We start from the raw sequence: 24,707 nt of genomic DNA, 5'->3' as shown, positions 1-24,707 counted from the left end.
TTTTGAAAGGAGTACGTAAATAATTTATAGGATATTTTTCAATTGGCCACTCATCGTTTCGCCTTGCTGTCAAATTTTAAGAACCCAACCTGGCAACCCAATTAGTTGTTATCCTGTTTCCTCACACGTTCATTTTCCACAGTGCAGGTTTCGTTCGTTTTCCATGTGATGTGTTTGTTTGGATGTTGATGTACTTCGCCAATACTGCGGCAGCTACTGCTGATATATCTTCTTCGCATACTACAATACACAAGAGAAATTCCGAACCCTGCCCACATAGAAAAAATCAAGAACCCTCAAACAAACGCTGGCTGCATCAAAATTTTGTTCAGAAAAACGCAAAGAAAACCGAAATACCCAACTTAAAAAGCAGAAAATAGGAATATTGCGTGACAGATATTATAAAACCGACCGCAAACTATCAACTATACAAATGGAAGTTAATTTGGAGGCAGTCAAAGATGATGGAAATTCACATAAAGATGGTCGAATCGAAGTGGATAAATCATTGGTCGAAATGCAAATGGTACCAACTAGCAGCAGCAGCAATAGTAGTAGTGCTGCTGCGGTGACGGCAATAAATCAAGGCGATACAACGGCAACGACAGTTACAACAGGGCTATCTTCAAAAGCTCTGAAGAGATGTTTGAGTGTGCCAATACCCCGATCACAACCTCCTTCGAGGGAAGTTTCGCCTGTTCCAGTATTTAATATATTTGCACCACGCGGACGCAGATATTCGGCAAGTTATAGTCCGGCCAGAGGAACAGGATCTGGAGGAGGATGTGGTGCTACAGGTACGGCAGGTAACAACAATAATGGAGGAGCAGGTGGTGGCGGTGGACAATCAACTAGATGTGTTACACCACGTATTTCACAGCTACGGCAGGAAGAGTGTGTTGATGGCTTAAATTCCCGCGAAGTAAACCACGAACGAGAGGTACATAGTGCCATACAAATATCACAGAGCTGGGAAGATTTGTCTTTGGTAGCAGAGAACTGGTCCTGCAAGTCATCCGATGAACTGACTAACCCCTTGCAAGTTGTTGTGGGCGGTGGTTCTATGGCGAACAGTGGCAATGGTGGTTGCTCCAGTCCAAGTCCAACAAATAATCGTGCCAATTTACGTCTTCCCTATGGTCTATCGCCGTCTCCAACACGGCGTAATACCTTTGCCACACGACGCTCTATGTCTCCCATAGCTATAAGGCCATCACAGTTGGGTCCAGTTAAAAGAAAATTCGAATTAGATGACCAGCCATCGTCGGCCGTCGGTAATGCTACCTGGAATTCACTGTACTCCCAGCCGCCAAGCAAGAAAATGTTTTGTGAAAGTCGGGGGTCATCACCCATATGCCAATCACCATCAAGTTCGGTGTGTCCCAGCCCAGACTCGGGCACCGGCACCTATGATGGGCGTATAACACCAAAATTATTGATTTCAAAATTGTACACGCACAATCAAAATTCCTGCATGAACCAAAATAATCCGAATTCTGCCTGTTCTTCGCCAATGTCTGCTTCATCGTATGGCGGTGATGTGCTCGAACCCGGCTCGACGGTAACCGGCGGCAATTCATGCTCCTCATCTTCTTCATCATCTTCCTCCTCCTCGTCGTCATCGTCGTCGACTGTGTTGTCAACAGCATCAAATAATAGTGAGCCCATGTCGCTGGGCAGCAATAGTTTGGATGAAGGTATTTCCATTAATGAAAAACTATTGGGCGAAACCTTGCCACCCGTTATACAGGATGAATCGACTCTAATGGATATTATAAAACCTCATGCAACGGCATTAGATGAATGTTGCAACAAAATGATAATAGAAACTACAACAACTAATTTGGATGATAAAATGTAAGCAGTTTTCTTCTTCTTGTACGTGTATTGGAGAGGAGACTTGGAGAAAACATAATACTACTAAGAAAATATTAGATATTAGTTAGTTATTTACTTAATACAAAATTTTTTTTGATGAAATGCTTTTAAGGACCGAAAGATTCAAGTGAGACATCCATCATACTAAAAAGATTTGCCAAATTTGGAATTTGTTTGGAATTTTTCTTTTGGAAAAATCTCATACATACATATTTGTCTTTATGATGGCAAATTTTCATTTGTTTTTTCTCTTTCCTTCTAAACGACGACGGTAGTTTGAAAAATAATTTCAAACAAAAAATTTTTTTCGTTCGCTCTAAGCCCACCCCTTGCTTGTTCTGCTTATATACGAATATATGCAGAAATAACATTATATTAAATGAAAGTTATATTTTTTATCGATTAAGAACTTGAAAGGTAATCCAAATATTTTTTTTTGAAATTTGTACCTTATTTATGTGAAACCTTTTGAAGATCAGTTTTTACCTTAATCAAGGTAATTAATGATTTTCAAAACCATTACAAATGGGTGATTTTTCCCATGATAAACCCCCCCCACAAAAAAGAACTTTCATTTGCTATTCCGTTGCCATTATTCATTTGTATTTTGATATATAACAATATATATATTATCTACATATTAATGTATAAATTATGTATAATTATTTTTTAGTTATATTTACATTTAATATATATGTTTAAAAATTTAGGTGTAGTTTTCAGATGTATCCAAAATTCACATAATCACATCCCCTCACTTCCCGCCCCACCCTAGATACCACCATTAATATTAGTATTTGCACACCAAACTCTTGTTTTGTGAAATGTTTGTTATTCTAATCGATAAATTCAATTTTCTTATCTTAGATAAAAAAAAAACGAAAACATTTCGTTTTAATTTTTTTTCATTGTATGATATGATTATTATTTAGATGTTTTCCTAAAAAACAAAAGTGGAAACAAAAAACTCCCCCATTGCCCGTGATTTATTTAATTTGTATGTACCCTGTGCGCTTTAATAAAAATTATAAAGTTGTAAGTTTATGGTCCCTATACTATATATATATATTCTATATTTAGAAACCTTTTTCGAATTAGTAAAAACAAATAAAAAATTTTATGAAAAACAATTCAGAATCGTAATAAAAGCAGTGTTTTAATATTCATTTTATTGATGGAGGGTAGGTGATGATTATACATAAATTTAAAAATTGAAACTTTTCAAGGCAAGAGAAAAAGATCAAAAAAGTCAAATGAATAAAAATACAATAAAAAATAATGATGTAATAATAATAAAAAAATAATATATAAACGGAATCATGAGGGGATACATGAGTACTGACTTCTGGCCGTTCTTTTATCCGTTGTGTTCATCCTGATATACAAAATCTTGATTAAAAATTGTCCTTTTTTAATATTTTTACTTTTTCATTAAATGAAATAAATTTAGATTGAAAAAAATATTTACAAAAATATTAAAAATCCAAGATCAAATGATTTTTTAGCTATCTACGACTTTGATATGGTATCGGACAAGGAAGATTGTATTAACTATAATACTATACCTTAGTCGTCTTCCACTGTCTAGTATACATTTTATCGCCTAACCGTCACTTTTTCTTTAGTTTGTCAATGGAGTGTTAATTTCGTTCTACGTTATAATGGAGGTATTGGATCTATGTCCTATTTGATGACAAATTTCTATCTACATTTTCTAATTACATTTCTAGTTTACAAATGGAGAGAATGGTGTGTTCGTTCTACGTCGCGGGATCATCGACCAGACATCATGGAGGTACAACATTCAGGTTCCATTTGCCATTCAATGCCAAAAGTACCGATGATCAACATTAGCTGAGTTCCATGCCAAGCTGTTCCAGGACTAAGAATATCAAACTACTGCAGTGCATGAAATTATTTCCAAGATTGCGAATGGCCTTAATCTGCGACGACCACCTTAACTGACCATTATGGTAGCCTTTGATCTGTGCATGATACGGTCGATCATTCCCAGCTGATATGCGACAACTCAAATTCCACCTTTCCGAATGATATCAAGCGCTGGTTTGCCAACTATCTTAACGGGCGGCAAGCCTTCGTTGAGTTCTGTGATCAAAAATCCAAATGTCAATTTCTTCCGGTGAAGTGAAGGCTTTGGCTGGCAGCTCCTGGGGCATAATGTGTTGTTGAATAGACAGTTCCTGCTGGCATGGTATCTGCTGTGTCATACCAACCATCACACGCCTCCGCGACACATCCGTCAGGACTTCCATAAAACTTCATTACATGGACTACTCCAAAATTTAAATGTACTATCGTGATGGCATCCAAGACGTCATTCCATCAGACGTCAACAGATTGTCGATAGCGAACGCGATGAAATCCGTGCATCATCTGACGGTCACCGATGCAATAAAGTCCTACTCAAACTTCCAAACTGCAATTTCGGACAGTGAGAGGCTCCTTCCTAGGCAAACCCGTTCGATTCTGGCACAACTAAGGTCCGGGTACATCAATGTTCTCAATTCGAATCGAGAGCGCATTGTCCCCGGAACCCAAAATAGGTGTCCCTCCTGCCAGTAAAGTCCTCACGACACGCACCATCTATTCAAGTGCCCGTCCGAGCCTACAAGTCTATTGCCTATAGAGGTGGCACAGTTTCCTCCGCTTCCAAAACCGTACAGTGAAATAAGGAGTTCACCAAGTAGCGATCATATCTCCGGAATTGTTTACATCTTCGGGTCCCAACATTGATGACATTTTTGAGATTTTTAACCTCTCACTTGAACTTGCAAATTTCTTCCCATCTGAGGAGTATGAAAATATTCGCCACCAAATCAACAGGCACACTGTTCACCACATGGGCCGCTGAAATGAAGCTCCCGTTGAACATAATGGTTGATGGAGTGTAGCCCTTTCAAGTTGTCTGCACAAGCCACTGCTTTATGCTATAAGATGAGAAATACAAACAAGTCCCCCAATTCGAATACGGCAGTATTTGGGGAACTGACAAAGAAAATTTGTTGACCTGTTATAGGTCTGAATTAGATTCATATAGACGTACATAGCTCAGGCAGTAGAACAATATCCAATATCGGGTCCAAAATCAACATTAGCCTTTAAGGAAATTTTTGGATTTTTCATTGCCTACAAGGCATATAAGCCAAAACACGAATAACCATCACGTGGGTAATTTCACATTTTTCACATAATATGTGAACTTTATTTTTATAAGAATCGACTCCAAACCCAAAACCATCCAAAAAACATCTCATCCTGCAACCTATGGAAAATAACATTTAATTTGCACAAACATGAGGAGTTTGATGCATCAATAACCTAAAATCGGACAAAAATATATAGAAGCTATATTTAAATCTGAACCGATTTCAAAGAATATGTATATGGGAGCTATATCTAAACCTGAACCGAATTTCATGGAAATTAGCACACCGCATTCTAGACTCGTGCAAATCGAAAGATATACAGGGACTTTGGTGCCATTTACATAATATCGGACGAAAATATATGGGAGCTATATCTAAATCTGAACTGATTTTCACGAAACATAGCACACGTAATTCTAGACTCAATTTATTTATTAAAAATGTCCAAATGTTTGATTAGCATTTGGAGGAAATTTTTAATAAATTTTTCTATTATATTTACTACTACTCAGTCCTTACCTTAAAGAATTAAAAATAGTTTCCACTTAAAACAATGCTATCTTATTAAAAAATAAGTTGTATGATTGATACCGTAGATAAATTTGTTTGAAAAAAATATATATCCGAAGCCTAAGATAAAAAATACATTTCATTATCTTCATAAGCATACCTGGACATGGTACTTACATCCATTTAGTAGGAAAAACATTAACAAATATGAACTTCAATATGTATTTTCTTCATCTAAATTCCTTTGTTCAATTGATTCCAATGAAAAATAAAACAAGATTCAATGCTTTTTTTAATAGGTTTGGTGGTCTTTGTTATCAATTTAGAACCTTTTTTATTTATCTTCAATATTTCTTATGTTTGTATAATTTCTTCTTCTTTTGTTCAAAGTTTGCTTGTTCTATTATTATATAAAGTGTTTGTTGTGTTGTTGTTGTTGAATATTACAATACAATTCTTAAAAGTAATAAAAAATAGTATAAATTGTATATCATCAAGGGTACTTAATATTGCCAAAGAAATAATAGAGTGAAAAAATGAGAACTTATTACTATAAAAAAAGAAATCGAAGTCTGGTTGAGTTCGAAATAAAAAAAAAAAAAAAAAAAAAAAAAAAAAAAAAAAAAAAAAATAAAACATATTTCTTATTAAGTATTACATATTAAAGTAGATACGATAATTAAGATAGATTGGTATGAGAGATATATAATAGTATATATATATTTATTTCTAAAGAAAAGAAAAAAAGAAAACTCAATTTAAATTGAATAAACCCAGAAAAAAATAAAGAACAGTGTTTGGTTTGTATTTTATTTATTTTTGTTGGTTTTTTGCTTTTGTTGTTTTTTATATGTATCTATGTATTATATAGTATATGTATATATGAGGTGGGTTTCTTCAATACGTTTTTAAAAAATAAAAAACTTCTTTTGAAGCACACTCTGCACAATATAGTAGTAATATATATATATATATAGAGAGAATTAATTAGTAAACCGAAAAATTCTATATTTTTTATATAATTAAGGTATTGTTGTTTTGTGTTTTGTTTATTATTATTAAATTTAATATTACAAATATTTATAAACTAAACTGTTGCAATAAAAAATAAGAGAGGAAATTAAATGTAGTATTGTGTTGTGTGAAGAACAAAAAAAAATTATAAACCTGTAGTTATGATGATACAATGACGACGACAGCGTGGTGTTCGAAAAATGAAATAATCGTCTATGGAGGAGTTGGATGTTCTGTTGTTTTTTGCGTGTGTGTTGAGAATTATAACTGCAATGATTATTTTTGTTGTTTTTATTTTCTGGAATGGTAGTTGTTGTGTGTGTGTGTATAGTATGTTTTTTTTCTTTTCTTTGTCAATTTCAAAATATATCGTAGATATAGACTATATGACTGCGATAGGGCGCGCTAACAATGGTTTACCAAAAAAACAACATGGAAAACCATTATTATTTCTGTTAAATATAGTTAATACATCCTTAACATTTCTTCTTTTTGTTCTATACATTTAGGATTTCCCTGTGTCTCTGAAGATATCTATATTTTATGTTTGAATATGGATTTAATAGATCTGGATGAATGATTGATTGGTTTTGTTGGTTTGTTTACGATTAAATTAATTTGTAAAAAAAGAGAACGCTGAAAAAGAGAGTGAAAGAAAAAAGGGGTAATTATTATAAATTAAAACCAGTAAGGAAAGTTGTAAAGTCGGACGGGGCCGACTATATGATATCCTTTCACCACTATGAGTATATTAAACAGATGCATCCTAACAGACGTCGCATTTATGAAGGGCCATTAACATTAAATTGGATGATCTCAAATAAGTGACTTGAATCAATCCATAAACATGTCATTCGTTTGTTACAATAGAACAAAATTATGTAAATCGATTTAAAACAAATGTCTATCGTATACCCGTTCAATATTTGGAACCCAAATAAATGAGCTGTGCCAAATTTCATCCAATTTGAATCATAAATGCGACCTGCAATTTTTTTACAATTTAACATGGATAGACGAACGTGCATAAATCGACTTAGAATGCATTCTAATCATATTCTCAAAAGAAACTATGTGTCTATCTCGTTCTCTTTTGCCATTTACAAACATACGCACAAAGACATAATACCCTGTACCACAGTGCGAAAAACGATTCAAATTTTAACGGATAGAGATGAGATGTGAGAAAAAAGATCAACAGGAATTGGCAACTTATATATATATATATACAGAGTGAGATGAAAAAACTGCAACCAACTTCAATCATTTCTAAGTCACTCGTTTGACAGCTGTTCAGCATTTTGTAAACAAACAAAATAATCGTGTTTAGTTGCCAAAGAGGGGTCAGTTGAAAATGTGCACCTTCGCTTGGCCACCAGAACTCAAGCGCCGACCATGGTGATGGTGTGGGCCGCCGTAACAGCCGATGGTCACTTTCCGCTCGTATTAATCGACCGTGACATCAGAATAAATGCCTTGGGCACGCAAACATTTTGGTCGCAGATCTTGGTCATTCCAACAGGACTCAGCATGCGCCACCCAAGAATGGTTACAAAATGACGATCCTCTCTTTATTTCCAGCGAATAATGGCCACCAAAATTTCCGGATAGCAAGGTTAGCACTAAGAAATAGCAAAGTGTCGATCACCTCAAGCAAGCGCTTCGTAGGCAATGGGCCAAAATACCGCAGAACAACATTCAGGCAGTTTTTTGCTTTCATTCAATAAAATTTAATAAAAAATGTAAAAATTATGGCATTTGACTTTGTTGCATTTTTTATCTCGCCCTGTAATAGATGTGTATAGTATATATTTATTTCTAACTTACCACAACGAACTAAACTATGATATATTTTTGTTGTTGTTTAAATTATTATGCTGTTTAATAGCATAATGCCGTTTTTTCCGTTTTTTGTTGTAATTTCTAGAAAGACTTTCGGTTGCTTAGGTTTGTTGTTTGTTTGTTTTTTTCTTCTGTTTTGTTTATAATTAAAAATTACTTTTTAATCTTTGCTTGTGTTTTTTGTAGTTATGGAGTAAGGAAGTGTAAAATTAATATGGTTGATGTCTGGGTTGACGTCCCGTCCCTCTTTGTTTGCCGGATTGATAACCACCGCCAGCACCTAGAAAATCAAAGAGAAGGAAAAAATGGAGTGTAGGGAAGAGAGAAAAACAAAATATAAAAATGTAAGTTACAAATTGTAAAAAGACATTAATAATAAATTAAAAAAATAAATTAAATTAACTAAATTTACACACATACAACAAACATGGAGTACAGTAAGTAGAGTGCAGAGTAGATTATCTACAATAAATTTTGAACCAAAATATTATTTTCTAATTTTTTGTTGTTGTTTTAATTTTGACCGTTTTTGCAATTCATATATGCCAATATAGTTTTTTTCTTTTTTAATGTTTACATTAGTTTATCATATGTGGAATGGTTTATACTACCTCCTTTGGGACCTCCTCTGGGTCCACCGGTACCTCGACCACCACCACCTCCTGCACCATAACCGCCGCTACCACCATAGCCATCATAACCTCCAGCATAGCCATAGTCTTTGTTATTGATTATTTATTTTTTTTTTTTAATTTGTTTCAGAGGTATTTTTGTGGTTGATTTTGTGTGGATTTTTTTTTTCGTAATATATTTATGTATTATATATTTTTTATAATAATATTTTTTTAAACGTTCATTGATTTGATTTTTTTTTTTGATAAAATGACACAAGAAAAAAGCAAAAAATAAAACAAATCATAAATAATTTGTGTATAGTTTGAACACAATATTTTAAACACTCAACTACTACTGGGGGGTATTTTAATTGCATTTATTTTAACGCATTTGAAATGTTCTCTCTAATTCGTTTTCGTATGTATGTTTGTGTAGTTTAAAAATTGGCATCACCGCACTCTATAATACGAAAACGCATGTCATAGTTTGTTTTGTTTTTTTCGCAAATATTTATTAACACACACACACATATATATGAAGGAAGCGAAACATATAAAAACTCAATTAATTTTTTTATTTTTATATAAATTGTAAATTATTTTAAGTAAAAGGCAAAAAAGTAAAAAAATTCATAATCCAACGATTTTCCAACATTTTTTTATGGGGCAACACAGTGATTTGGCAAAGGGACAGTTGCAGAGTTCAAATGCAAACATGCGCCAACAATTTGTGGACAAAACTGTGATGACCTCAATTCAAATTGACCTTTTGTAAAAGATGTCGGTGGTTGGAAAAAGTAATGTATTTTTTTTTATATATAAATGTGAAACTATGTGTGCATATTTACAGGTTGGTGTTGATAACCACCTTGTCCAAGCAATTTCAAAGAAGCGGCCTCTTTTATTGGGATTGGAATTGTTGTGGATCTATTTGGAAAGACGAGCGTTTAATAATTACATAAACGAATCTTTATTGAGACGAACATTTTGTATAAATCTATAAAAATTAAATATTTGAAAATATTTGTCACATAATTCGTAAAAATACCCGTTCACTTGGGAGAGTATATTTGATCGATCTCATAAATTTCTGTTTTTGTTTTTAATTCGTTCATCATTTTTGTTTAAAAAAACACTGCAATTTTGCACAAAAAAATGTTTTCATTTAAAATTTTTTGATTTAACTTTTTCATTCTTCAGTCACTGTTTACTTTGTGGCGAAGGTTGCCCTATTTTTGATTTAGTTTGCGAATGCGTTTGCGTGAGCGTTACAGAGTACCAAATTGTACTCTTAACGCATTTAGCTTTCGCATCGCACTTGCTTTCGCAACGCAATACAGAGTAACCCCCCTGATATTTTAATTACATTTATTATCTACTACATTTGTATGTTCTGTTATTGGGCATGTATGTATGTTTGTGTAAGAAAAACAATTGTATGGTGCAAAGAAATTCGGTCAAAATTATAGTTTGTTTTGTTTTTTTCCACATATTTATTATACACACACACACATATATATGATGGCAGGTGAGAGATCCTTAAAAACCAACCAAATATTGTCGATATTCAAAAATATTCCAACCAAAATTTAATCAACCTCCATTGAATAAATTAAAAAAATTCATAATCCTAGATTTTCCAACATTTTTTTACTTACCTATTATCGATAATTTAAATTCATATTCATGAATATTTTAAGTGATTATTCAAATCCCTTTTTAGAAATCTTAATGTTGGCGATCAGCTCTATGGTTTTTTTTTTTAATTTTGCGGGAATGGGTTTTTTGTTTATATTTGGATGTTTGCGAATCCGTCAATGCCAATTCGACTGCATTAAATGGAAGAAAGTCGAACTATATCTATATTTTTTAAGAAATTAATATTCGATAGGAATTCTCAATATAATAGCCAGCCCCAAACCAACCACGCCCTTAACTATGAATGTGGTAAACCAGTAAGGAAAATAGGAGCCGACTATAGGAATGTGAAAAATATTACGATTTGCAAAGATTGGATCAAAAAAGAAATCCCATTACCTTGGGATTAACGACACTTTCAAAATGCAATTTTGGAGAGTGAAATGTTTCTTCCTAGGCAAACTTGGATATAACAATATTTCAAAGTCAAATAGCCCAAGTGACTTACTGGCCAAGGATCTTAAAAAGCAATAGTGCGATCAGTGGTAAGCAATGCCATCCCAGTTTGGTTTGGGAATGTGCTTGAATGCCGCCCTGAGAACAGCAACACGGTGACTGTGTCATCATGACGACAGTGGTGCCATCTTCATGTCACAAAATGTTGTCGATGATTGGATGTTATTGTCGGCCACATCAGGAGGTATCTTAATGTTCTAGAAGTGGTGCGGTAAACTCCGAATATAATGGTACCACACATTTTTTCGGATATATTTCGTCCTAAATGTTGGGATTAATAAATGTCCTTCTTGTTATCATTGTGGGGAGTGTGAAAAAAATATCCGGCCACACATTTTTTTACCAAATCACGAAGGAGGCCGGTTTCGATTGAATTTTAGGACATGTGTTGCGCCGCCTCTCGTGTTTAATATTTATTATTGATTTTTTTAGCTAACAGCGTTCACAATTACGACAAATGACACTCTAAAACTAATAAAAATATGCCCAAGTTAAGCGAAAATGGTACAACGAAAAGAAAAACTACGGTTATTTTTCAAAATTCAACTAAAAATATATTGTCCGGATTGCAAAGAATATTTCCTATATATATATATATATATATATATATTATTCCCTCTATAATTTGTTATTTTTTGTCTCAAAATAACAATGCAACGATGTGGAGTGGAGGACATGTAATAGGTGGTGGGTGGTATCGGGTATTTTTATTCATTCTGAAATTGAGTTTTTTTTATTTAAACACGCACACATATATTGTTGTTGTGGATGAGGAAAATAAAGATGAAAAAAAATCGCCGAAGAAAAACACATGAGAAACCAAAAAAGAGACAAACAATGATGTGGATTTTTTTAATAACTTTTATTTGCTCTCTTTTTTTGTTTGTTTTTTGTAAATACGTACATAGATATATATGACTAATTATAAGAAATTATAAAGGCATAGTTGTTTTTTGATGCGGTGTTGTTGAAATTATATATATATATATAAAAAAAACAATAATAAAAAATGGATGTTTTAAAAAGTTGTTACTTGTTTTGATATAATTCTCTCTTTTTAAGTTTTTATTTTTCATATTTCATCAAAACAATGTTTGAAAAAAAGGGCGCAAAGCGGCGCGCTGGCTCTTCAAAAAAAACTCTGTTTTTTCGTATTACAAAAAAAAATAATTTATAAATTTGCATATCTCTCTCTTTTTCGTTTCTTTTTTATTTTCATTATAATGCTGAAAACTATTTCTTTGTTCTTCTCATGTTTTCTCAATGTAATTTTTTTTAACAAAAATAAAATTTGTGATTTTCTTTTTTACCTTATTTTCCCACACAACAATATTAGCAGCGTTTAAATAAAAAATCGGTGACGATTCGAATGGAAATTCGAAATCGTCTCAAAAATACAACAAATTTTGAATTGTGTGTAAATTGGAAAAACCCTGGGGGGTATATTTCCGCCACCATTTGGTTGGAATTTTTTCGGAATTGCTAATTCTTTGTGTGTTTTAATGTCTCACCTCACCATATATATGTGTGTAGTTGTATTTGGATTTTATTCATTCAACAAAGAAGTTTCCATTTTTTTGTTTGTGGATATTCAAAAATATTTATGATTAAAAAAGTGTGTGTTTTTTAATAATTTTTTTTTTTTAATTATATATTCTTTAGTTTTTATTTGATTTTTAGAAAAACAAAAACAAATTACCTTTAAATATTTAATTATTACATTTTTCTTCTTCTCTTTTTAGTATTACTATAAGGTTTTATTCATCTTTTGCGCAAAAAAATTCAAACAACTAAATCTAATTTGGGGTTTTAATAGAAAAAAGGTGGAAAAAAATAATTCAAGACAAAAAATTAAAATTTAAAACTACAACATAACAAAAGTTAAACTAAGAATTACTATTAAAAATTAATTACCAGATGAAAAAAAAATTAACCACAAAACCAGGTTAAAAGTTAAGAAAATTGAACTTATTTTTATAGAAAAAAACGTTGTTGTGGAAATTATCCAAGGGGTAAATATATATATAATAAAAAATGGTGTGTATTGTGAGGCGAAACATTTGAAAATTCGGCATTACAATGTTTTTTTAAATATATTTTTTGTTTTAAATAAACATATAATGAAAATGTTTGTTGTAATATATTAAATTAAAAACAAAAACTACAATAGAATTTTTAAAGTTTTTTGTTTTGAAAAACTATCAAGTTTTTGTTTCATTTAAAAATTTAAACTTAAATTTTAAAATAAGATTTGTTTGTGAAGAGTAAAAACATCGAGAGAAACATGCAAGGGGGGATTAATTATGTTTAAAAAAATTGACTTTTTCAAATATATAATAATAATATAAAAATAGTGTTACATAATGGATATTACATAGATATATAGTTTTAAAATTTATTTAAATCAAATTGTTAATTATTATCGAAATATTATATATCATTATTATAATTATTTTATAAACCAAAATATATATAGAAATTTAAGACATACTACTAACTAGCAGAAAACCCATAATCCATAAACAAAAACGAAACGAAAAAAATAAAACAAAAACAAATTTTGTAATTGTTTTATTTTGTGTATTTTCATCATTCATTGTTGGGCGGATTATGGAAAGTTGCATTTTAGCTGTGTAGCATCTAAAATCATTATATATATAGATGTTATTAAAAATTGTTTCAAATCTTGTTTAAAATTTATTATTAAAAAATAGACAATATTTAATGGTGTTTTTTTTTTCGATTCAAAATTGACGAAGTGTGTTAGCTTTAAACAATAACAGAAAAATTAAACGCCGCATTTACGCACGCATATTATTTTTTTATTACAAAAAAAAATGTTTATTATTTGCTGGACCAAAAAAAACATGATTTTGAAGTGAAAGAAAATGTCTTTGGTTGGTTGGTTGGTTGTTTTGTGAAAAAATTATCAGAGGATATATTTTTAAAATAATTATCGTCCGTAGGCAAATAAAAGATTTTTGATTTATTATGTTTTTCCTGTGGTGGGCGAGGTGAGAATTTGCTTCCTCAAATTTAGTTTCAAATTCGTAGGATTTGTTTCTTTTTTCATTTTTGTTGAGATCGTGTTTGATATAATCAACAATTATACAAATGTGTATTGCACAAATAAATCCTAATACTTTCGGGCATGTGGCCTCAAAGGAATATACCACCCACACCAAGGAAAAATTAATAATAAACATGTATTTGTGTGTGTGTTAAAATAAATTGGGTTTATTTTGAGTTTCACCCAATTCTTTGTATAACTCTCTCTCTCTCTCTCTCTCTCTCTATCTTGGTTGCATAATAAAAATATATGCAACATCATCAATCTCCTCCTATATTCAAATAATATAATAATAGAAAGTGTTATAAAAAAAATATAACACCTTTTCTATACAATATATAATAAATTGTGCATCACAAAAAGTGATACACAACAAAAAGGCTTGGGTTTGTTTTTTTGATTTGGCTTAAAGCCAAATGTTTGTTATATTATTAAATAAATATATATGTATATGTATTTATATAAAAATAAATAAACTCTATGTAATTATTAGGGGATTTATGGGTAGTCTAGAAGAATATATATGTTAGAATATGTTTGAAAAGGGATCCATCCATCTAAGCCTATTGAATACATTAAAAATTTGTATTCACATCGAATGGGAAGAATTCGCCAGAAAGAAAAGTGATTCGAAAAAAATATATTGGAAACACCTTTCCCCGGCGATCTATACTCCATTTAGTCTTGACAAAAAAAAACGTCATCAAATAAGTATTACACAGCCTACCACCACCCACCACATTGTGAAGTTGGTTGGTGGTTATATAAATGATCATATGATACTTATTTTTATTGCCAAGCTAGACCCCGCCGACATTTCATTTCTGGTGTAGTACTTTCTTTGGAAAATACTCCGACATGTTTTTTTTTCTTTTAATATGACCGTTTGAGTTTCGTCGGATGGTGCTGTGATATTGAAATGTCCCTTTTCTTAAAAAAATGTACGGAAGAAAATATGCGAAACGTAAAAAAAATGCATTCATTTATTGAATTAAGACCTGCTGTTTGAAAATTGTACTTGTCCTTTGCTCAGCATTCATTCATTGATTCTAGTCATGTGGGGGCGACATAATATAAGGTGAAACAGGTCTATAATATAAATACATTTGTTATTCCCACCCATCATCACAAAGGCACATTTTTTTTATATCTGGTTTGGTATTTTATTTTCTTCTGTCCAACATAAAAAAGAGAATCCGGCGTTATTGCTTTCTTGTTGCAAGTGTTTTTTTTTTTTTTTAATAATAAAAAAACTCGTATTCTTCCTTCTTGAAGTTTAGTGTCTCTCTTTTGTAGCCTATTCAATGCTTTGTCTAATATTTTTTTAATGTTAAGGAGAGATCAAAAAGGATCTACTACTTCAGTATATACCCATATCTATAGGTGTAATAAAAGGCAACATACATATGTATAAACAGCTCTTAGGGCAGGGGGGAAAATATGTTTGGCACTATGAGGTATATGATGTTCATAAGGAGGATGGATAAGGTGGTTGGTGTTCCCGCCCTCCTCCTCCTTTCAAAACTATTCTTTGTTTTTGCTGCTGCACACCACCAACATAAATTGGTGGAAGAATTACAGTACTTAGTTATCGTTGTTTATATCCCTATTTCATTATCATCTCTAAGAAGAGTTAGGCAGCACCTGATCGTCCGTCTTGTACTTCTCTTTTTTAAGGGATATTCATTCACATTTCTTGGTAATGATTTAAAAAAGAATGTTAATTTTGTTTGGCTGGTACACATCCGTTTGGTTCGCATACGCCCAAAACATTAACATTCATGATTAGTTTTGTTTGTTCTTTTTAATATTATGTTGTTGTAACACACTAGCTTCGTCAGTTTTATGAATTTGATGTTCATTTTTTTATTTGTTTGTTTGTTTATTTTTACGTTAATGTTGGAAATTACGTTTAAAATCTAGTTTTCGTCATCATTTGAATTTTAACCAATATTGAAACAAATTTGTTATTATTATTTAAAAATAAAATCAAAACAAATTATATAATTAAAAGAAAATATAAGAAGTTTTAAAAGGAATTATTATTATATAGTACGAATATTTATTATGTGAAAGAAAAAAATAATAAATGTGTTAAATTTAGTTTTTATTGTTGGTTTTTTTTGTTTTATAATTGCAAAGAAAATAATTACGTTTGTTAAATATTATTGTTGTCTAAGATTTGTTTTTGTTTTTCTTGTAAAATCAAACAAATTTTTTTTTTTAAAGAATATAATATTTTTTTGTATATATAAGGCATTATATATATTTATGGTATATATATAGATAGATTAAAAAGTGAACTTTCCTAATCAAATATCAATGAAAAATAATAGTAATCATCATCAGTTGTTGTTTTGTTTAAACAATTCATTAAAAAAATTGCTTATTAAAAAAATGTCATAATTTATATCTTTCTTTTTTGTTGTGTGTTAATGTTTGTTGTTATGTATTTTGTGTTATTTAGGATTCTTTTTCTTGTATTCTTGTAGGTGATGTTTCTTTTCTTTTTTGATTAAATGTGCTTTATTTTGGGGGGTGGTGTTTTTTTCATTTATTTGTTCTATATATGCACACACATTTCTTTTTTCTTCTTCTTCTGTTCTTGTTTTTTGTATACTACTAATTTTTCTTCTAATTTACTTGAATTGCTGATAATTACTATTATTTTTGTGATATGTGGCATTGGGATTGTTATTGTAATAATTAGGATTGGTTTGTGTGTTACTATTATAAGGTGTTTGGTATTTACCGTAGCCATAATCGTAGCCATTGTAATAGCCGGCACCGCTGTAGTAATCGCCATAACCGGCATCGTAGCCGTAGTTACCATATGAGGGGTATGCACCGGGACCACCGGACCATTGATGTGTATAACCTATTTGAAATGAAAAAAATTGCCTAGTTATTTCAGTTTTCAAAAAAAAAAAACTTCACTTGATCTTTCCAAAACAAACAAGATTACACCACATGACTTGTCAATTAAATGTGACCTGCTGTACCTATAATTCTACAAACCGGTTTATATAAACCATTATGTACACCAAATACAAATTTCAGCAATTTTTAATGAAAACCCCAAAGCGTGGACTAATACTAATAACGCATGGTAAAATATACAAGCCTCAAAAACTACTGCAATTTAGATTTAGTGTAGGAATTAGCGAATATTAGGGGTTATAATTATATGAACGACAATTTCGAACCCAATATTTTTGTTTTGTGTCTCAATTCTTTCCTTCGGGAGGTATAATTATATGGAGGAGAGTGCCTAAATGCTGGCCGATATATTTCATTATCGTTAGAGGTTTTTATCACGATTTCCTTAGAAAGCGGAATGATTACAAGCGATGACTAAATCTCGTCTTAGAATTCCATAATTTGTAGAGTATAACTGACTATTTCGAGTAACGACTATCCCCTATACTATGGTAGAATATGCCTATATGGGGACAACCTAAACTCACGGAATCTGCTATTTTAATAAAAAAATTTGGTTACATGGGAACTAACCTTAATACGGGGTGAATATTAATAATTAGTAGGCAGATTTGTTACCATACATGATGATATCATTTTCTTTTTCTCACAATGACAATGACCCATGACAATCACATTTCGTAGTCTGCATATGGTAACATAATTGTCTTGCAATATATCAACATTAACATGCTGATCCTTTAATATTATGTATAGGCCCTACCACGTAATAGGAAAAGCATGTCCATTTTGATCGTATATTTTAGATCATATTCTGCGCATTCGGTGGTTGTCTGACATATGCTCGAGAACCTTTTCCCCATACGCAGCACAATCTTACTTGCATCTGTCCATAAAACGTTACTCCATTTAAAGTTTTTTTTTTAATGAATGGGTTATTTTTCGCAACTGTACATATTACTAATTATCTACTTATGAGTAACTCACCTCCACGTCCATAACCGCCTCGTCCACCACGGATGCCACCACGACCGCCGCGACCACCCATCATGATCATTTGATTTTCTGGTTTGGGTGTGGCACGCTTAACATCAACTTCCTTGCCGGAAATTTTTTGTTTGGGTGTTTTCAACAATTCAGTAACAACTTGTTCTGAATCGAATGTAATAAAGCAGAAACCTTTGCGTTGAGACTTTTGCTTGTCGAATGGCATTTCAACGTCGACAATCTGAAACGAAAAAAAGGAAACGCATTAAAAATTGTGACCCAAAAAAAGGATTGAAGTTAGAAACGTACATTGCCAAACTGACTGAAGTATGTTTTAATTTCATCATCACTGATTTCGGTTGTCAAGCCACCAACAAAGATTTTACCATGACGAGCTTTGGCCTTTTTAGGATCAACCTTTTTGTTGTTAATAACATGTTCACCGGCCTCATTGACCTTGTCAATAGCATCGGTCGATGCAAAGACAATGAATGCAAAACCACGTGAACGACCAGTTTGTGGATCGGTTTTAACATTAATACTTTCAATTTCTCCAAATTTGCTGAAATGTTCACGTAGTTCCTCTGAAAAAAAAAAAATAAATAAAAAAATTTAAGTTAATATATGAAATAATAAAAAAATTTTAAAATAGGAGGGAATCTCTAATGTCTTTTTATACTACTTACTTTCTGAGGTCTCCCAGCTCAAGCCACCAACAAACAATTTTCTGCAAATTAAAATTAAAACGAAGAATATACATTAAAAAATTATCAAAAAATATATATGTATGCATATAATTACAATAAATATATAAATAATTTTGTGTATCAAAAAAAATGTTACATGTTTTTTTTCAAAATTTATTTTTGAAAAATTTTACGTTAAATAATAGATATTAGCAAAAACAAACACGTTCAAAATGTGATACTTCTTTTTTTCCAGCAGAAAACTTACAAATATTTATGAAATTTGAATTAAAATTCATTATTACCAAAAATATATTTATATCAAAGGAGGAAGAATTGTGGCGAGTTTACAACAACAAGTAAATTTAAAATAGTATATCAATAAGTTATGACAACAAGAAAAATATATATGTAAATACGAGTTTATCTTACGTTACGTTTGATTTTATTCACACTACTTGGACGCAAACGAGCGAGCGAGAGAAACAAGTGAAATATAGGCCAAAAAATTGTGTTAAAATCAATATCTTCTTCGGTATTTTATTATTTTTTTTAATATGTGACAACAACAACAAATTACTTGAAATCGTTAAAGCAACACCGCTCTCATTTTATAGATGATTTTAGATTTTCGTTTTCATTTTTTGTGTAGGAACTTTCTTTTGGTTGGTTGCGAGAGAGATATATACAAGACGAGACGAGACTTGCGATCAATCGATTCTATACTAAAAGATCATTTACAAATCGGCAAAACAACAACAAGAGATCTTGAAAAGAGATATACAATAATAAATGTTTTTTTTTTATTTTCGATAAAACTTTAATCCAATCTTTTTTTCGTTTCTTTCATTTTGCGACAAACTAGAGTTTTGGTGTATTTTTTATGTATGCTTTACTATGATAAATACCATCGTCTTTCATGAAGAGGCGTAGTATGTTGAAAGCAAGCAACAAGAGCGCATCGTTGGTTGAATGGAAGGATATCTGTCGGTCGGTCTGGTCTGTCTGGTGGTTGGTTGGTTGTGCCGTTGTTTGGCATCATCATCGCATTGTTGGGCAGGCGGCACACAGCAACACCACTGCTTTCCAGGTGATACTATTTTATAGGCACACTATTATCATCATCATCACCAATATCTCTCATTCATTCTCTCATCATTCATCTTCATCATCATCATCAGCACAATCGAGCTGTTGTTGTTGTATGCTTGGAAACATGTCTCCACACTTAGAAGCTATAGTAGTAGTAGGTTTGTTATTGTGGCTTATAGTACCTGCCGGAGAGGAACAAAATTAGTTCGCTCAAACACAACAGGAAAATTATTGAATAGTAGTAGAGTATAAATGAGTGTCTTGTGTATGTGTGTGTGTTTTTTTTTATAATTTATAAGCGTGGTTTTATATTTGTTGGGATCGGGATCGGTGTTGAGAGTTTCTCTCTCCTGAGAGAGTAATTAGAGTTGCGCTATTTTTAATTTTGTAACAAGCGTACTTTTTGTTCACAAAAGGTACGAATGTGTGATTTTTTTATTATTCGTGAATACATTTACGCTTAAATTATAACATATATTATTTACGCATATAACAGGTATAAATATTGACCAATATTTCTCGGTAATTATGATTTATTATCATTTGAAGTAGAATTTTAGGTACCTTTTCGTACTTTTTTTTCCTACCTGTGTTAATGTTTTCCAACACAATTCACAATTTACCACTGAGAGGGAGAGAAACTCTCAACACCGATCCCGATCCCGACAAATATAAAACCACGCTAACTGATAAATATATATGTGGGAGATAAATAGTGAGTTGTAAGGAGTAGTGGTAAGGGGGCGAGGCGAGGCGGCAAATGTGTTTTATACATTTATTTCCTTTATCATTATGTTTTCATATTATATCCAGCAAAAAGAAATAACCCCACTGACTAAATTAAAAATGTGTCGTTTTTTATTTTGTTGTTCTTTTTAAAATATATAGTTATCATTAAGGCTTAATACTAAAACAATGATTGGATATCTTGCGCTTAAATAGTAAATGGAGATTTCGAGAATTTTTTTTTAATTTGTATAGAAAATCATTTTGATTCAGAGAGCAGTAGGAGCAGTTGGAGGAAAGAAAAAAAAACAAACAACAATATTATATATGTATTTTTTGAATATATTTCTTTATTTTGCAAACATTTATTTACGTTAACAACAATTTCAAATTTCAATACTAAATAAAAATACAAAAATGGTGTTTTAAATATGATTATACACTAATATTACAACAATATTCCTATACTTGTGAAAAGAATCCAATCACTGATATTTGTTTATATAAAAAATAAAAAGAACTAATAATTTCACACTAAAAATAAAAGTATAAAAGACTTTAATAAAAATCAAGATCATGAAGTCGGGAAAGAAATTTTAATTTTATTAAATTTCATTAATGTCTCTTATTTCATTTTGTAAAATCGTAGTCGCACAAATTATACACACTATTTGTAGTTTGTACACACAAATAGGACGGACTCTCCAGCCTTCGAGGGGAGTGACCATTGATAAAACAAAACAAAAATAGGTTTTAAAATTAAAAAAAAATAAATAAAACTAGTTGCATTTTTTTTTTTTTTTTTTTGATAATCACGCGACTGAAATCGGAATTCCTCAAAATACTATAAAAATTTCGAATATTAAATTGAAACCACAATATTTGTAGCTTCAGTGGTATGACTGAACATGACATTACCCCTTCCAGTTGACTGATAAATTATTTATTTATTTTTCATTAATATAATCATTTTAGAGTTCCATTATTCCATTCTAAGCAGGGGTCTTGCAATCGGAATTCAGAAAAAAATATTATAATACCCAATATTTAAATAAATCTCCAATCCACATTATCCTGTGATCGCCGCATGGCATGTAGAGTAACGACTACTCCATTTTGCCAAAAAAAATAATAAAATCTGCTTATTTACAATTGAATACAATAAAGATGTTAAAATCTGATCTATTACACAGCTACATACAACACAATTTTGAACCGAAGACAATTTAATAAAGATGTGAAGAAAAATGGAACCGTAGTTCTTACGACCTCATCCGATCCCATGCCGTAAAATCTGGGCAAAAAAATTAAAAAGGTATGTATTTTTTGAAATTTTGTACGTTTGAAGTATTTCGGTAGCATTCATATAAATTCATGTGTTCTACTTTTGTGGTGAAAAACGTCGAATTTAGTGTTTGAAGAAAAAATAAACAAAAAAAAATATTTTTATTTGAATCAAAATATACGTGCACATTACTATCATTACGTTTTTTGAAAGATATTTTGAGTTTTTATACTGTTCTGGTTTGTATTTCGCGATTAAAATGTTGACAGCAAGTAAAGACTAAGGCATCAATTCGCCTCCCTGTTAACCTTATGAATAAACCTTGGTTAAAACGAATTGGAAATACACGAATCCCAAGGGAAATTTCATCGACTTTTGCAATAAAATGTTTATCGTTGCATTTAGTGTTTTTAGTGCTAAGTAAGGGGGAAAAACAAACGCGGAGATTTAGGCCTGCGCTGTTAAGATGGCTTCGTATGAATTGTCAATTTATAAAGAAATATCAGAGTCAAATAAAAGAAGCCAACTTAACATGCCAATACTGAAAGTCCTCTTATGTGTTTTCATTGGGTCATTTTTTTAAAAAAACATAATTATGGAATTTACATTTGAGATCATGATGCAATAATGAGGTGATGTATCAAAACAAAAACCTTTGTTTTTGTCTCGATTATCTGTCAAAATTGTAGAAATTGCAAATTGCACATAGAATTCAAGTAGAAATTACCCACTTTGACAGTTAATCAAGACATCAGCTGCGCAAAATGGACTACCTATTCATTGTGCCTTGTTTGAGATCAAGTGGATTTCTCAAATCTAAACGTACCTTTAATTAATTACGATTAGATGTTATATGTAAATCCGCTTTAAAATTCACTGTATTTACTGAATCCAGTACAATGTAAATGTACTAATACACTGAACGTGTTTTATAATAAGCAATAATTTAATCGTAGTTTAATTTGTCATTCCCCTTGTCTACATGTCAAATAAATTACAACTTCCGTAAAACATATTTGGTTTAAATGAACCCTTATATTATATATAAATTTATATTAACAAGGGAAATTGACAATCCAAATGACACTTTTTATGTAAATAGTTTGAAAATACATATATACTTATATTTAATAGGAAATTAGAAAAACAAGTATTATTTTCCAAACAAAAACCAAACATGAAAACTGTCAACAATTCTAATGCCGTTGATGAGAAGTTATCATCATCTGTATACCCTACACGCACGCACACATACATACACAAACAAACAAAAAAAAACAGCGGCGGCGACCGGTGAATATTAAATACACAAATCAAAAGAATATGAACACAAAACAAAAATGGTGATGGATGGAAGTAAATAAGAATCGGCGGCAGCAGTGCAAACTAACGAACCGCCATTTTGAGAATCGAACAGAAATGAATAAAAAATACACGATGAATGAGCGTAGTAAAAGAAACAATACAATAAAAAAATTGCCAAGAAACCAAAGCACGCGTTTCAAAACGAAAGGAATTCTTAACCTCACTTTCTCTACAACACAGAACAGAAGAAGAAAAAACAGCAGCTTTCAGTCAGGTAAAGGAGTGGAGTAATGGCCCCCAATAAAATGCAAAACAACATTGTTTTCAAATGTAATAAAAACTAAAAAAAAAATACAACAAAATTTTTTACAATTACACCAATAAAATGGCGCGGCGTTTGCTTTTCAATTTTCCCCTGAAAAATTGAAGTACAGTCGTACGTATGTATGTACATTCACGCGCCCATTAAGGGAGACACATACAACTCATCCAGCCAGCAAGCCAATCACCATTTTCAATAGAAAAAATTACATGAAACCAAAAAAGAAACTATACAACCATCATACATCAAGAGATATATGTACAAAGACAAAAAAAATTAAAAATCCACTCTCTAATTTTTCCATTGCTTTTCTGTTTTTTGGGGTACAGAATAAAATTTACTGCAAAAAAAGCTCCCTCACAGCAGATATTTCTTTACGTAACACACATATTTTTTGGAAGTAAATCGCATACGCTTCAGTATTACTCAGCGTTATAAACCAGCTATATAGAGATTAGACATTTTAGTAAATACCTGTCGTCATCGCGTGTAGTATTATTTGATTCCGTGTTTCCATTGGTGGTACCGGCAGTACCTCCATTTTCTTTCTCGTTATTTGAAGCGCTGACGTCCTGGGAAAAATCTTCGCCATTCATTTCACAATCTTGATTCTGATTCTTGTTGTCAGCCATTGCGTTATTTGTGTGTGTGTGGTGTTGTGAAAAGTTAATTAATTTAAAAACGATTTCACTTTATTCTTCTACTTTTTTGATAAAACACAATACTTTTTTGTCCCCCAAAATCTTTTTTTATATCTTTTTTTTGCAACGACACTAGCGGTATAGCTGATGACTACAGTAATGGCCGGAAAAGACAGAAGTCAAAGAAGAAAAAAGACTAGCTGAGTACAAACATGTTTTTGTGCTTGCTGAATAAGGGTTGCAAATGTTGGTATGCAAGTACTTTTTCATGCAACTGGTACATGTAAACAAAATGTATGGCTCCTTAAATGCTAACGGAGTTGCATATTACGAAAAATAAAAAATTTTGGGGCACTTATTTATTATTTATTTTAATTGTATTGCATAATGAATAGGAAAAATTATATATATTAAAAAACAAATTGAGTCGTATTTTACAGGTTTTAAAGTAATATTAATCTAAAGAAAGTGAAT

At 31.4% G+C, this 24,707-nt stretch overlaps 2 protein-coding genes across 3 annotated transcripts; one reads left to right on the top strand and one right to left on the bottom strand.

Annotated features, from left to right (window-relative positions):
* Positions 1-433: 433 nt before the first annotated feature.
* On the top strand, positions 434-1,861 carry LOC133324846 (P2R1A-PPP2R2A-interacting phosphatase regulator 1). Its single transcript, XM_061533677.1, has one exon. The coding sequence runs from the start codon at positions 434-436 to the stop codon at positions 1,859-1,861; it is 1,428 nt and encodes a 475-aa protein (XP_061389661.1).
* Positions 1,862-8,523: 6,662 nt separating this feature from the next.
* Positions 8,524-24,224, bottom strand: LOC133324837 (RNA-binding protein squid). 2 transcript variants are annotated; one of them, XM_061533667.1, is made up of 7 exons: positions 24,067-24,224; positions 18,863-18,903; positions 18,486-18,760; positions 18,177-18,417; positions 17,002-17,127; positions 9,023-9,130; positions 8,524-8,691 (listed from the first exon to the last, which is right to left on the bottom strand). In XM_061533667.1, exons 1-7 carry the CDS (start codon positions 24,222-24,224, stop codon positions 8,621-8,623), a joined length of 1,020 nt encoding a protein of 339 aa, XP_061389651.1. In that variant the 3' UTR covers positions 8,524-8,620. The 2 variants fall into 2 exon arrangements, with proteins under 2 accessions (XP_061389651.1, XP_061389652.1); XM_061533668.1 differs by lacking the exon at positions 9,023-9,130.
* Positions 24,225-24,707: the final 483 nt, after the last annotated feature.

Source organism: Musca vetustissima, unplaced genomic scaffold (genome assembly GCF_032173495.1).
Source record: "Musca vetustissima isolate MV318-11 ecotype Yass unplaced genomic scaffold, APGP_CSIRO_Mvet_v1 utg28841, whole genome shotgun sequence".
Classification (NCBI taxonomy): Eukaryota; Metazoa; Arthropoda; class Insecta; order Diptera; family Muscidae; genus Musca; species Musca vetustissima.
This window is presented reverse-complemented; position numbering and strand designations above follow the sequence as displayed.

Bases quoted from the DNA above. Each gene is read 5' to 3' on its own strand.
- LOC133324846 (XM_061533677.1), top strand. From the start codon at position 434: ATGGAAGTTAATTTGGAGGCAGTCAAAGATGATGGAAATTCACATAAA.
- LOC133324837 (XM_061533667.1), bottom strand. From the start codon at position 24,224: ATGGCTGACAACAAGAATCAGAATCAAGATTGTGAAATGAATGGCGAA. The intron at 18,418-18,485 runs GTACGTTTCTAA...TTTTCGTTTCAG, and splicing joins ACTTCAGTCAGTTTGGCAAT to ATTGTCGACGTTGAAATGCC. The intron at 17,128-18,176 runs GTGAGTTACTCA...CATTTCAAATAG, and splicing joins AGGCGGTTATGGACGTGGAG to GTTATACACATCAATGGTCC.